The sequence below is a fragment of the Physeter macrocephalus genome, chromosome 11, assembly GCF_002837175.3.
Source record: "Physeter macrocephalus isolate SW-GA chromosome 11, ASM283717v5, whole genome shotgun sequence".
In the NCBI taxonomy this organism is placed as follows: domain Eukaryota; kingdom Metazoa; phylum Chordata; class Mammalia; order Artiodactyla; family Physeteridae; genus Physeter; species Physeter macrocephalus.
The window spans coordinates 99,959,058-99,974,227 of record NC_041224.1 but is presented as its reverse complement, the minus strand read 5'-3'; the positions used below and the strand labels follow the sequence as shown (position 1 = coordinate 99,974,227).

At 38.6% G+C, this 15,170-nt stretch overlaps 1 protein-coding gene across 1 annotated transcript in view; it reads left to right on the top strand.

The window, feature by feature from the left end:
- Positions 1-1,253: 1,253 nt before the first annotated feature.
- The window catches only part of SPRED1 (sprouty related EVH1 domain containing 1), a 119,407-nt gene continuing 105,490 nt past the window's right edge, over positions 1,254-15,170 (top strand). The window contains exon 1 of the mRNA XM_024116566.3: positions 1,254-1,711. Coding sequence (XP_023972334.1) covers positions 1,680-1,711 — 32 coding nt within the window. The 5' untranslated portion in view covers positions 1,254-1,679. The remainder of the gene's footprint in view (positions 1,712-15,170) is intronic.

Below are 15,170 nucleotides of genomic sequence, written 5' to 3'. Positions count from 1 at the left end.
ACACACACACACACACACACACACACACACACACACACACACAAACACACTCTCTCCCTCTCTCTCTGTGTGCACGCAGCTAGGAGACTGCAGCAGTGCAATCAGAGGGACAGCAGGCGGAGCTCTCTTTGTACAGTCCCTCTCTCCAACCCCCACCAACTAAAGATGAACTCATGCCAGTTCCATTCTTTGCAAGGAAAACACACACACACACACACACACACACTCAGAACAGAGCAGCCTCCAGTTTCTTTCTGGAGCACACTGTCATTCTAGCCTCTCCGTTCAAACAACCCGGATATTCCAAAGCTAGTAACGGGGAGCATCGCGCCGCAACAATGCAACCTTCTGAGCTGCTCCCCGTGCAGCTCCCACCCCCGCCCCCTTTCGCGGCGTGCCAAGAGTTTGGAGCGCGCGCACGCACATGAGCGCGGTGCCTGCGTATCCCTCCGCCTCCCTCCTCCTCTCCCCGCTCGGAGGCTCGACAACGATTTGGGAAATGAAGGGAGGAGGGAACTACTTTCCTGAAACTTGCTATGCTGCACACGACTTCGAGTTGCAGTGATTCGCCCGGAGGCCGAAGCTTTTAGTCCTCCTACCCACACGCCCTCTCAGTCCGGGCACCCCGCTCGGCAAGCCCAGCCCGTACCCGCTCTGGCCCTCCGGGAAGCCGGCGTCCCGGAGAAATCACCAGGGACTACTTCGCCTCCTTCTCCCGCGGGCGCCCCCCGGTTCGGGCAGCGGCGGCGGCGGCGGAAGGAGCGGGCGGCGTGAGCGCTTCCGCCGCCCCCCTAGCGGCTCCTCTCTGGCGAGCGTGAGGAGCTGGCCCGCCGAGCTGCTGGTGGGCACTGGCTGGTGGGGGCCTCGCGGTCGCTCTCCTCGCTCTCCCGCCTCTTCTCGGGACCCTGCCCCTCGGGCGCGCCGCTCTTCTCCGGCCCGGGTGCGGACGATTGGTTCGCTCGCCCCTGCCTCACACGCGCCCCGCCGCCCCCTCCTCCCCCCTCTGGAGTCTTTCGGGCCGGAGCGTGTCTGGAGGAATCCGCCGCCGTGAGGCCCCTCGCCCGCTTCTGCTAGTCCCCAAGGACCGGCCCGGTCGCCGCCGGGGGCTGAGCGGGCAGCCGGCGGCGAGGCGGGAGATGGTGGGGTGGGCTCCGGCAGGACCGCGCCGCCGCCGCCCGGAGCCTGGGCTCGGCACCCCCCCGCCGGCCCCCACCGAGCGGAGCCCTGCTTCCTCCTCGCCGCATCCCTGAGGGAAGCGCCGCCTCTGCTCCCGGGTTCTCCGCCCGCCCGCCCGCTCGCTCCTTCCTGGCCGGACCCCGCCGCGCTCCACCCCAGTGGCCGGAGGAGCCGCTCTCCAGGCTGCCTTCACAGCCCCCTTCCTTTTTTCCTTTGCTCCCAATCCTTCCCGGCCTCATCGGATCTCTTGGTTGGGCGCTGAGGCGGGGGAAGAGGCTGGGGTCGCCACGGCGGAGGTTGTCGCCGCCACCCCCCTGCGGGGGTGGCCGGGGTTCCCGGCTGGGGGGGCACCGTTCCGGGTGAGGCATCCACCATGGTGAGGCCCCTGAGCCGCTGCCCCCGCGCCCCCCCGGCCGCTGCTGCCTCCTGCCCCTCGGTGCTGCTGCTGCCCCCCCGCCTGCTGTTGCTCCTCCATCTCCAGATTGGATCACGGTGAGGGAAAGATGAGCGAGGAGACGGCGACTTCTGACAACGAGTAAGCACCTCACAGATCTAGATTACTTCCTCCCCACCCCCCATTCTTCCTCTGCACCTCCCCAGACCCCCTCGGAGACTTGGGTGCTTGCAGTCCCGGAGAGTTGAGTGTATTCTGTTCTGGAGAAAACATTTGATTTCCTTAGCCATTTTATTTAATGGCAGCAACCCTCGACCCCCACCCCACCCCCACCCCCAGTATTTAGTTGCTTTCTTCTGGGAGAAGGTATTGAATGTTGGGCTGGAGTTGGGCTGGAATGGCAATTGTATGTCCATGAGATGGAATAATGTAGATGGATGGAGTCGGGGTAGAAATTACCCCAGTGCCTGGAAGACCTCTGACCTGTCCTTTTTCACTTTAGCACACCAGTCAACATACCTTGAATATCCGTCCAGACTCCTTTATAGCTATTTCACTTGGAAACTAATGTGTGGGAGCACCTCCTGCAGCAAACTGATCTTGAATCTTAATTCGATGAGTCAGTGACTCTTAAATACCGATTAAGCCTCCCCCCTCCCCCCCCCCGCCCTTTTAAAACTTATGACCTGTAAGATTCTTGTGAAAAATGGGGCGAGGGAAACATTTTTTATAATTTAATAGCATCAAGGACACCTGGAGTGTGGGAGATGTTGAACTATTCTATTTTGCCTTTGCGAATACTGGATTTGTCTTTATCAGGAGCATAAAAGAATTTTGTAGGCTAATTTTTATCTTTCAGCTATATTGAAACACACCGTTTACGTTGATTTAACACTGTTTACATTGCTGAACATGTTGATGACTTCATTCATTAACTTGTAGAGCGTCCCGGCTTAAGTTTTTGTTTATTTGGGCTGTCCTTCTGTTTTCCAAACGAAATACTTTGCCTTTTAAATATTTTGCTTTAACATAACAGCTGACTGGAGGAATAATGATGCGGCAACAGTTTCCTATTGAGACGGGGTTTAATTCCATGCGAATATTTGTGTCCGTTTTCTTGTAATTAAATTCAAGTTTTATCTTCGGAGGGTTGGAAATAGTTAAGTGAGTTAGGACTAGTCCTAGGACGCATTCCTTTAAGTAAAGTGCATTCCTCGAATCAGACCTTTCTGAGGAAACTTTAAAGTCCAAGGCCTAGGCTTGTTTAACATAAAATAGCTTGAGAAATGCCAAGCAGCGTCCCCCCACCCCTCAACACACTCTTCTGTTGAGCGGGGGTGGGAGAAGGTGGATTGCTGCAGTGTCAGTGCAGTCTAGAAGCAGAAGTGGCCGCCATGTTCTCTCTCTTTTTGTGAATCGCCCTCATTTGCATAGCACACTCTTCATTCATAAAAAAATAATTAAACATCCATCACCTTGGACATCTTGAAAGGATTTCCCAAGAAAAAAATTCGAAGCTCAACTGTCTGTCTTCATGTAGATTTTTGAGTTCAGAAAGTAAGGAGAATTCGAAGTTATAGGTTAAATTCAAAAATAGACGCCCACACAAACAACTACCCCTGTTCTCAGAATGTTGACACAGTTATGTGGGAAATATCAGTTCGGGGAGGTGCTGGGATCACGTGATCGCCTCCATTCATAAAATACCTGGCTGTCCATTCACAGTGCAGTACACTGTCTCACTGCCTTCCGCAGATTAGACCTACTTTGAGAGAGATCAAGAAGTATCTCAGTGCTTAGTTAGGAGAAAAACTGCTAAAAATCCGAACAGAATGACGATAATTTTTGCTGCCGTCCTCTTTTAAGAAAGTAGCCTGGATTAGAATGTCAAGTTCTGTTTTGGAGATGGGAGAAGACTAATTACTATATTTAAAGTAAAATATTGAATACCTCCTTTTTGGGTGCAGCTAATTAGAAACGCTAATATGGGAATGTGAATTGACACACCTGTGAAATACAGTTTTTAAGTGAGCTCTTTTTCAAATACTTGTCATGGACAAATTGAGAGTACAGGTTTTTTGGTGTAGTGATTATCAGTGGATGATACCACTTTTACACTAAAAATGAATAAATATTCCCGGTGGTTTAAGTCCAAAGATTTTGATATTTGAAACACCTAAGGGCAGTATTTACTGGTAGGATTGCCTTTAAAAAAAAATTTTTTTTTAATGTATTTAGTATGGAACAGTTTGGAAATTTGCTCACTCACCCAGACTTTTAGAATTCTGTTTTCACAAATTTATCCTGGTTTATTAGTAAATTTTTCCCTACTAGGGGCTTTGTTATGTTAATTTTGGTAAGTCAAGAGTAATATGTTTTAGCGTATAATTTTTTGCCATGAGATGTTAACTCTTCATGGGGACAAACTCCTGGAGGTGTTACTTAAAAAATTTTTTTATTTTAGAAAGTGAAGTGTTTATTTGATAATCAGTTTTATTATAGCCTGCATTGTTTGTGTAATAGCTAAACCACAAAGAGTGAACTTCTTCGGAATGTAGACTTTATCCCGACAACTTACATATTTCATCTTTCATATATATAGTAATGTTTTGAAATGGCAGTTTATTATATTCAATCATACATATTATGAAGAAACAAGAGATATATTATTGTAGATGCCCTTAAAGCCTTAGCATAGTTTAAAACTGCCCTGTAATATGGATTTTATTTGGGCCTTATGTTTATTTTTTCCTTTTGCTTTTCTCTCTTTTTTTAAATCCACAATCAATAGGTATTTACTTAGAGACTGTTCTTAGCACTCGAATGTTTTTCCACCTGATTTCGACCTTTAAAAAGAGTGAAAATCACCAATATCTTGGCAAACTGTTAACCTTTTCTAGATAGACATTGTGGTAAAATCCAGTAAGGCCTTTAGAGGCCTCATTTTGAAATCCTCTAGTACATGCTTATTTGAAATTAGTGTTCTGTGTAGAGAGAGAAATAGTTCTCAGAGGTTGACTGTGGGTATATAATTAATCAAGAATTACTGAAGGATCATATTATTAGTCTATAACACTTTGTCTTATGCAGTGCCAAACTTGGGGAAGGGTTGGTGAAAGTCTGCTTTTCTTCTCTAACCTTCAGTAGGAACTGAACTGCATTAAAAGTGCCATTAAAAAAAAAAAAATCCCTCCATGCAAGAGTAGTAGTTCATTTCAAATAATGTACAAAATGGTCTTTAAAGTAAGTAATTATATATTAAACAAATATTTATTTATTTAATAAGTCTTAACATTTGATATATAATCAAACTTTACCTTTTCTGTGATGTTGATGATGAATCATATTCATTTATTGGATTTTTACTGTGTGCCAAGAATAAAAATATATGATAAATGCTTTACACATGTATTATGTAATTTATGTATATACATGTAGCTTCAACAGAGTAGAATTGCATAGTAGGTACTATCATACCTTAATATATTGTGAACATTTTCCTGTGTCATTAAATATTTCCTAAAACATAATTTTTAATGCCTACATTATATTCACTGTATAACATATATTAGTTTTAATCAGTCTACTATATCTCTTATTTCTGTACAATGCTGCATTTGATCCTGAGTTCTGTCTTCATCCAAATTTATTAGTTTTTCCTTGAAATAGTCTAGTAGTGGAGTAAAAGATGCAAATTTGAAGTTGTTTTATTTTTTCTGCTGAATTGCCCTCTAGAAAAGAAACAGTGTGTGAGAGTGCTTATTCCTTGAAATGTCTGTCCAGTTCTCTTTGAAAAAAATTTTGCCAATTTTGAAGGTGGAAGTGAGATCATGTTCCTACTTTTAAAATGTGATGGATAATAAAATAAAATTGATTTTTCAAAAAACTTGTTAGGTTGTTTTGGGGCAATTGGACTGTTTTTAAATACAAGCAGAATTAAAATGATCATACAAAAGGCATCTGCAGATAATTTATTTAACTCTTACCAACTTTTATGCAGTATGGTATAATATAAAGAGCATTGGACTTGGAATTGGGAGATGCATTTCTGTCCTCACTGTCACTAATTTATTCTATGATTCTGGGCAAGTGACAGCCTTTGTGGCCCTCAGTTTGCTCACTTGTAAATCAAGGAATTTGAACTAAGCATCATTATGGGCCCTTCTTGTGCTAAATTACCCTAAAGTAATACAGTGATAAACACATTGCAAGTCACTAGACTTGTAACATACATATTTGTTAATTGGTCAGTTTTATTAGATTGTTGATTTTGACATATTTAAGCAAATGAAGGACTTCAGTAGAGATCTTGAAGTATTATGAAGTAGAAGCATGAATTATGAAGAAACAAGATAAATTTGGAAACGGTGCATTCATAATCTTTTAAGACTTTCTCATTTTGAGCTTAATTTAATAGCCATGTGTCTTTGATAATATATATACATCACAGATGGAGAACTTTGTAGTGCTCTTTTTTTTTCTTTTAAATAAATATGGTCTCTGGATGAATAAGTAGACAAAAGGCTATTGGGCTTAAACATCAACTTGAGTAGTTCTGAGAGGAATATATTAACAAGATACCAGCCCTCATGCTTTACTTACTGGCCTAGAAGTATCAAAAGTAAATCTTCTCATTTGGTTATTCATACAAATCATGTTAATCTAATACTAAAGGATAATTTCACATTTATTCAGTGTAACAAATTAACTCAATGAATTTTTTCATTCTTTAACATTTAAGTTTAATTCGCTGTTTATCTTAAGTTGTATGTCATAGCTGCATCTCATTTTAAAGTCCAGTACCAAAGTTATTACAAATCCCCAAGATGTTGCTTTTGTGGCACTCAGAATGGTTTGAAATGGAAAGCAAACAAACCTATTGGTGTAGTTTTTGTTTAAACATAGTTCATTATTTTTGCTAAAACATAGTTCATTAGTAATGGATCTCAGACTGAGGTGTTAAATTGATTTAGACAGAGTCTTAGAATTCAGAGTATTTTTACTAATCTCTAACTGAAACTTGTTTACTTTCATAATTGAAGAAAATACCAGCAAAGCATAGCAGCATCAGAGGTACTTGTGACAGCAACTGTATTAGTTTCCTAGGGCTGCCGTACCAAAGTACCACGTGTGTGTCATGCCCATCTTCTCATAAGGACACTACTGGATTAGGAGCACACTCAACTCCAGTATGACCTTCTCTTAGCTAACTACATCTGCAGTGACCCTTTTTCCAAATAAGGTCACATTCTGTGGTACTGGGGGTTAGGACCCAACATCTTTTCTGGAGAGATTCAATTCAACCCATAACACCAATAGAAATCAAATTTTTTTTTTCTTACAGTACAATTGCTGTTCAGTTTTTACAGATATCTTGAAATAGCACTTACGGTCATCACTAGTTTGAAGTTATTATAGTTATTAAGCCATTGCTAGAGCTTGTATTTTAATATGTTAGTACAAAAACATTACTATATCAAAATTAATATTTTAGTATATGTGCTGCCAAAGGCAGCCATGGCTCACGGGCCCAGCCGCTCCGTGGCACGTGGGATCTTCCCGGACCGGGGCACGAACCCGTGTCCCCTGCATCGGCAGGCGGATTCTCAACCACTACGCCACCAGGGAATTGTAATTTTATGTATTTTGTTTTAAGCCTTTAATATTCTGAGAAAGGGGGCCATTGCCTTCACCAGACTGCCGAAGAGGTCCATAGCACAAAAAGCTAAAGTCTCCTGCTATGACTGAGGCCCTAAAGACTGAACCCAAAGATAGAGATTATAAAATAGGAAGATTAAGAAACATGAACGATAAGATGAACAAGTCCAAGTTACAGCTAACGGTTGCAAAAGAAGAGGTAATGGGGGAGAGGAAATATTGAGAGATACTGGCTGAGAATTTTCAAAAACTAGCAAATTAAACCCAATTCAGTGAACTAAAACCAACAAAGCCTCACAGTAAAACCGAGTTTATCGTGAGATTACAAGAATGTCAACATGAGAAAATCAATGTAGTTTATCACATTTGAAGATTAAGGAAGAGAAATGATACAGTCTTAAATGCCAGATTGTCATTCAGTCTCTGCTTATAATGTGGAAGTGAATGTCCATAATTTATAGATTTATAATTGTTCATAAATATGGATTTATATTATTTTTCTGCTTCCTAGAAGATTTAGACTTTTAATTTTTCTGATTTAAAATGAGAGTGTTGGATTTGATCAACTTTTAGTGTTGCTTTTAGTTCAAGAATCCTAAGTGATTTTCTTTATACTTCTGAAATCCACATTTAATCATTCATGTAGCTCATAAATACAGGATTGACTACATAAATTACTTTGTATCGAAATTTTAATTACCTTGGAAGGCATTTTCTTTCTATATTTAGAGTATGAAGAATAAGCTTTGGTAAATTTAAGAGTAATTGGAAATTAAATTTTAATCTAATATCAGTTTTATCATTTTATTTCTAAATGTTATCTGTAAAACAGGGAGTATAGTTTAGATAAAGGCCATTGTGACTTGGAATGCAGAATGTAATTATTCTCCTGGTAGTATATAATGGTACTGTTTCTTATGATTAGACACATTTTGTTTGTCTGTTCCCTTGGTTAGAGATTACTTTCACAAATACACCGTATTTGTTAATGTGTTGGTATCCAGTAGTTGCATTACTGAAATTTAGATGAAATTTAGTGAAATGTGACTTTGATGCCACTTTTTCAAAGTTATTGTAACTTTTACCACATCAGAATGTTAATGATTAACTTTGGCATAAAATCACCAAACATTTTTTACTGTTCTGTTGTGAATTACATTGATATTCTGAGATTGGCATTAGGGATCAATTCTGGGTTTGCCCCCTTAGTAATATGTAAAAACATTTCAGAATTTTAGTTGCTGAATTATATATATGGATTTCTTAGTTTTTCTGGATTTTCTTCAAGAATTTCAGTTCAGTGATATTTGAGTGCCTACTGGGCATTTGACTTTTCTTTAGCCCCGGAGATACAAAGGTAAGTAAAACCTGATAACTGCTTTCACTGTCCAGCGAGGGAACTAGATCCCTCTGAAATGTGGTGAGTGCTCTGCTTATGAAGTTCTTCAAGGCTTAAGAAGAAAGTAATTCTACCTTTGGTGGATGGTAGAGTGGGAGTTGTGTGAAGGAAGCCTTCAGAAAAGAGATGGCATTTAGGAGTCAGCCAGAGAAGAGGGCAATGGAAAGAGGAAGGGCATTCCAAGAAGATGGAAAGAAAACCCCAAACAAGCATAAAAGTTATTTCAGTAGTCTAAACCTGCAGTATCTCCCAAGTATGCCTGTAGTTGAAGTGGAAAATTGACCAAGGAGAGTATTAAATAGTAATAGAAAAATGAATAGGGAGAATCAGGAGTGTTTTTAAGGGAGAGTGAGAAGAGACAACAAAAGAAAAGTCTTGAGAGGTAGGAGAGAAAGTGTTGAAGACAAAATGGGAAGTGATGAAGTGGAGACAGCAAAAAGTAAGATTACATAAATTTAGGGGGAAGTGATAATAGTTGAGATTATTTGTTGGATGAGATGATGTCAGTAATGGAGAGGAAGAGAAAAAAAGATTTAAGGAAAGGTGGGTAATTGGGAGAGCAAGGCCCAGGAAAGAGGAGTCTTGCAAACTGTTTTACTGCTTGTGTCAGATACTGTCCTAGATTTAATCCTTCTAATGACCATTTGAGCTAAGTGTTATCCATAGTTTACAGATGAGATAACTGAGACTTAAGAGAGGTTTAGTAACTTGCCCACAGCCACCCGAGGGAGTAAGTGTTAGAACTGAGATTCAAATTGCACTGTATTTATACTACACTATATCTCATATATTTAATGGCCAGACTAGAATTTGAATTAAAAAAACTAAGTTTGAAGTGATAGGTAGACAAGTAGAAGTGACAGCTGTTTTGAGGGACTACAAGTTTTGGTAAAGTTAAAGAGCATGTAGAGTGGAAGTGGGGTAAATCGAAAGATAGATTTTGATCAAAGAACACAGACTCCAGAGTGATAACATATGAGGGAAGATTAAAGTAGAAACAGGTTGTTAGAAGTAGAGTAACCAGGATCTGTTAGGATATTTAAAAAGGTCACCACTGTGGCTGTTCAAGTGTCTGGGTTGGTATCAGAAGTTGAGGTGGAGAGGAATCCTGAGCTAGTGCCAGTGTATTTTATAAGTGTGTAGGATGAGCTGCTTAGAGTGGGAGTATGAATATTGACATCTGCCACTGCAATTTAAAGAGACAGGAGTACGGGTTTTGGGATTGGAAATTGAAAAGGAGTATGCCAAGGGGAGGAGGATAAGAAAAGGGAAGGGCTTAGCCTGGAGGAGTTGAGAGTATTGGAAATGAATAGGATCTCATGTAATAATGGTCCTACCAAGAATGAGGGGTGTTGGGAATTAGGAAATAGGAAGACAGACATATGAATAAATTATCCAGATTTGGATTTTATTAAGAACTTTGTTTTCTGAGAGGCTGATCAAGATGTTGACTGATTTTGTAGGGCTTTATCCAAATAAATTATATTGTCTTTGACAGAATGTTTTGTATTTTTTGTGTACTCCAATCCTAATGTGGTTAGAAAGGCCTTTTCAAAACAAAATTCACTAATTAAATTTCTACAGTTAACATGGTGTTCATAATTAACATGATCCTGTGGTTACTACTGACTGTCCCATTAAGACTTTGGCAAATCATGTAACCTGTCTTTGTGCTTGATTCTCCATCTGTAAAACCAGGATAACATGGCCCTACTTCAGAGCCATGTTAAGATAACATGTAACCTTCCCTCCCCTCTCAATAACATTTTTTGATTAGAGATAATAGAATATTAAAAAGAACTTTTAGTTCTTGAGAAGAAAGGTACTATGTTCATGAAATAATCAGTGCTTATTTTCATTTAGCCTGAAGGTAGGGTTACTTTTTAAAAAGGATTATTGATCTGCTGGAAAAATTGTATTTCAGTTTAAATGTTAAAAAGCTGCTTTTCAGGAAAACTTAAAATTTAAACATTCCAACAAGCAAAAAATAATTTAAATCTATATTGTGAACATTTTTAAAGCAATTTTACTACCTGAGCACATTTTGGAAGTACATATGAGTAGATTTGATTTCTTTCCATCAATTTCAGGGAAAAGCCATCTTTCTCAGAGTCAAACGAAGGAGCTTTCAAATTATATGGAGGGAAAAAAAATCTACTTTCATGGGAGAAGGGGAGAGGAATTTTTTTTCAGGTTATTAAAGATTTAGACATTTAATTTTTCACAACTATAATCGACTAGGATCCCTGTTAATAGGTGAGATAGGCTAGATCTGCTAGCTAGAAGTTCATTGCTTGTGGTTTAGTGCCGACTTTAATTTGGACAGCTAAAGGTCTGTAAGCTTATGTTTAGTTCATTTTATAGTCATCAACAGCTAAAGGAAAAATTTGTTTATATTTTGATTTAGCCTGATGTTTAGCATTATTATTCTGAAACTGTATCATTTGTTAATTCAAAAATAACAGCCTTAGATATGTAATTACTGAAACTTGGTTTATGAATGAATTTTAAGTTATCTACAAATCAAGATCTTGAATGAATGTAAATCAGGAACTTAAAAATACGATGATGAAAAACGTATATGCTTTTTCTCTTGAGAATTATTTTATCTAAAAAACCAAACTTAATTAACTTAGTAAAGGTTAAGAAAATATAGCAAATAACTTTAATAAGTAGCATATCAAATTAAGATATTCTTCAACTCTGTATTATGATTTTTTCAAAAAGGAAGGGGAGAGACAGGAGATGAATAAGACAAGGTGGCCTCTCTAATCATCTTAGTTTTCCGTAGCAATTTTTCATCTTGATACTTCTGGAGAGAGCCAAACTTAGCTTCTAGGTGAGCCAAAAGAAAAAGAATGTATCTGATGTTATATAGACCCTATTATTGTTGAGTCTGAAACTGTAATGTGTACTAGGCCCCAGCATACATCGAATAAAAGTCGTTTGATTATGGCTAACTTCTAGTCCCATTTTTGCATTTACGCTGTTTCAGATAGATTTAGCTAGGTACTTAGGAGGAGGAAAACTGAGCTGAATCCTTTTAACTGACTCTTATTGTCTGAATGTTTGTTTCCCCACCAAACTCATATGTTGAAATCCTAACCTCCAAAGACAATGGTATAATGAGGTGGGGCCTTTAGGAGGTGCTTAAATCATGAGGATGGAGGTTCCACAGAGATCCCTAGGCCCTTGCACCATGTGAAAAGTCCCGTACCCAGCCATGCTGGCACCTCGATCTTGAACTTGTCAGCCTCCAGAACTGTTAAAAATAAATTTCTGGGCTTCCCTGGTGGCGCAGTGGTTGAGCGTCCGCCTGCCGATGCGGGGGACACGGGTTCGTGCCCCAGTCCGGGAAGATCCCACATGCCGCGGAGCGGCTAGGCCCACGAGCCATGGCCGCTGAGCCTGCGCGTCCGGAGCCTGTGCTCTGCAACGGGAGAGGCCACAACAGTGAGAGGCCCGTGTACCGCAAAAAAAAAAAAATAAATAAATAAATAAAAAAATAAAAATAAATTTCTGTTGCTTATTAGCTACCCAGTCGTATTTTGTTATTGCAACCTGAATGAACTAAGATGCTGACTTTGTTTTGGGGAGGACAAGGAGCAATAATTACATCAAAGAAAGAACAAAATCAATTAAAAACCCAACATAGTTTTCAGTTGCTTCTAGTTCCATACAAATATATTTTACTTGTTTTAATAGTGTACGTATGAATATTATTTATTTTCACTGGATATACTTAAAGAATTTCTATGCTTATACATAGTTTTTTAGTAATCATTATTTTAATGCCTATAATAGTTCATCAAGTTGTACCATAAGTTTACATAGCTGTTTCCTTCTTAGTGAATGCTTCAGGTGTACAGCTCTTATAAGTAACATTGTAATGGGCATCTTTTCTGCATATAATTGTTTTTTTTCTGTTCAGTTAATTTCTTAGGATGAATTTACAGGAGTGAAATAATTATGTCAAAGACTATAAGTGGTTTTTAAAAATTTCTGGTTATGAAATGCTGCTTCCAAAAATTTGTATTTTTTCTGTTGTGGATTATTTATAAATGACATTCTCATATTTCTTAGATTCCATTTTTGTTCTTTAGTACCTTGCTGGTTTTTTTACATAGCTCCCAGTATGTAATTAATGATAGATAATATTTGAGTTATTACCAGCATTGTCTTAAAGTCATTTGATAGATTTAGTCTTAATAACAACTATTTTAAATGTTATTGCTGTTATTACCACCATTTACAAAGATGAGGAAGCTGGGGCTTAGGAAAGTTGAATAACTTGGCAAAGATTACATAGCTGGTGAAGACTCCAAAGCCTGTACCCTACAACAGTAGCTTTTAAACTCTCGACTGTAACAGTAACAAATACTTTATACTGTTTGACACAGTGTACATACATACATACATGCATTCATACACACACACAAAACCTTTTGTAAAACAACTTAGACTTACTGTGATGACACAGGCTGACTTCTGTATTCTATAGACTAGAATTATATATTACAGAATATTTTATCTATTCTGTGTAAGAAGTTAATGCTGGTAAAGACCCTTGTAGTTAAAAATACCCAGTTCTGAACTACAGTGCATTATATGGGATATTGTCCTCTAAGGGTGTATCTCCTTATTGGTACTAAAGATTTACATTTATGTTCAGCTTATTATTTCCTGAAAGAAAGAGATAATATGAAAAGGTATAGGATTCTCAGGGGAGTGCATTTCAAGGTTGAGTTGTGAGGCATTGCAGGGGAATTCAGATTTGAATTGCTGTAACTAGATTATAGATAATAAGCCTTACATCATTGCTTCTCAGATTTCTTTCACTGAAGTGCCCCGAATGTTAAGGGAGTGTATCCCAAAGCAGCCTGTAAAATTGTATAATTATTTTGAAATCTAGTAAGCTATCACAAAGATATCATGTGAATATTGCATTTTAATCAATAATAGAGTTGTATTTTCAATATGAAATGTTTTTAGTCATTTATATTAGGAAGAAAAAGAACTCTTAACCATGCAGTCTTTACGTATTTATATCCTATGGCATTATATGTCTCTAACTTGTATGACACATTCCTGGGAGAATGTGTACTCTGGTGAGAGGCAGCATTTGGGGTACATTAGGGTGTTGCTCAAGGGTAAGTCATGATTGTGCACTGTAATTATAGCAGCTGCCATTTTCAAACAAAAAGTAGGAATGTATGAATCCAGCAAACATCAATAGAAACTTTTTGAAGTACAAAAACAATATAATCACATTGTAGGAAACTTGGAAGACAACTGGAAATTACCCATAGAAGAAATTTTCTTTTTTGCACTCATTAAAAGTTTTATAAAGGCAAGAAATATATAGGAAGGATTTGAAATTTAAAATTTCTTGTTTCTCTGAAAACTTCACATAGATCATACGATTTATATAGATAGTGAATTACCTGGGTCAGAAAGAATAGAATTATGCTAATTGGCACGCTGAGAAATCTGCAAAGCTGTGTAGAAAAGAAAGAAAAACTCAGGTTCTAGTCTCAGTTTTGCCATTTACTTATGTGACTTAGAGCAAATCTTTTAGTGTCTGAGCATCTGTGCTAATGAAGACAGTAATCTTTTCTCATCCATAAATTACTTTTTGCCTGAAAATTGTATAAAAATGGATTTATGTATGTATGAGTTTTGATTTACTCACAGGGAAAGGTAGTGTTTTCTAGAGGATTGGGGGGAAAAAAAGAGAGGTAAGGCAGAAGGCAGAAAAAGAAAAGGTTCTAGCAAAACCTTAGGAAGAGGAAGAAAGCTGAGGAAAATGAACCTAAACCTTAGAATTAAAATGTCTGGGCCTGTTTGGGGAACTAAAGGGGATTGTACATATAAGGAATATAGCTAAGTTAAAGATTATATAACCTACATATTGAGAAGTAATGCAAAATATCTACATAGGTTATGTAACCTATATATTGAGAAGCTTTGTGAAATATCTACATAGTTAAAATCAAACTGTGTATTAAATGCACTGGAAAATGCCCTTTTAAAATATTGTTTTCAATAAAACAAGTTCACAAGATGTTGAGAACCTGAAGTGGGATGGGGGAGATCCTAAACGCTTTAAAGTGATCAGGGGATGGTAAATGAGAATTCGTTATACAAGACCCACTATTTTTGAAAGATAGTTACTGTTGATATTCTGTCCATTATTTGAGCATGCTTTCCTTATTTCTTTATTAATGAAGGTAAGGTAATTATAAGAGTTTTCATAAGCTCATATATTAAAGCAGTGTTTGGTACACAATAAGCACTGTTTGCCAGTATGCCTTCAGATATGACTGCAGTCTCTTACCTTATTTTCTTTCTAAGTATTTAAGTCTTTTCCTCAGTTGCAGTAATAACCTTACCATCTTAGTTGAGGAGGGAGTCCTGCCTGCTTTTGAACATCTCCAGCCTTTGAAATCATTATAAAGCAATTGTAGAAAATACATTTTTACCACTAGGTTTTAATTTAATTCACTGTCTCTCAGTTCTTTCCAGATGTTTCTATTACTTTAT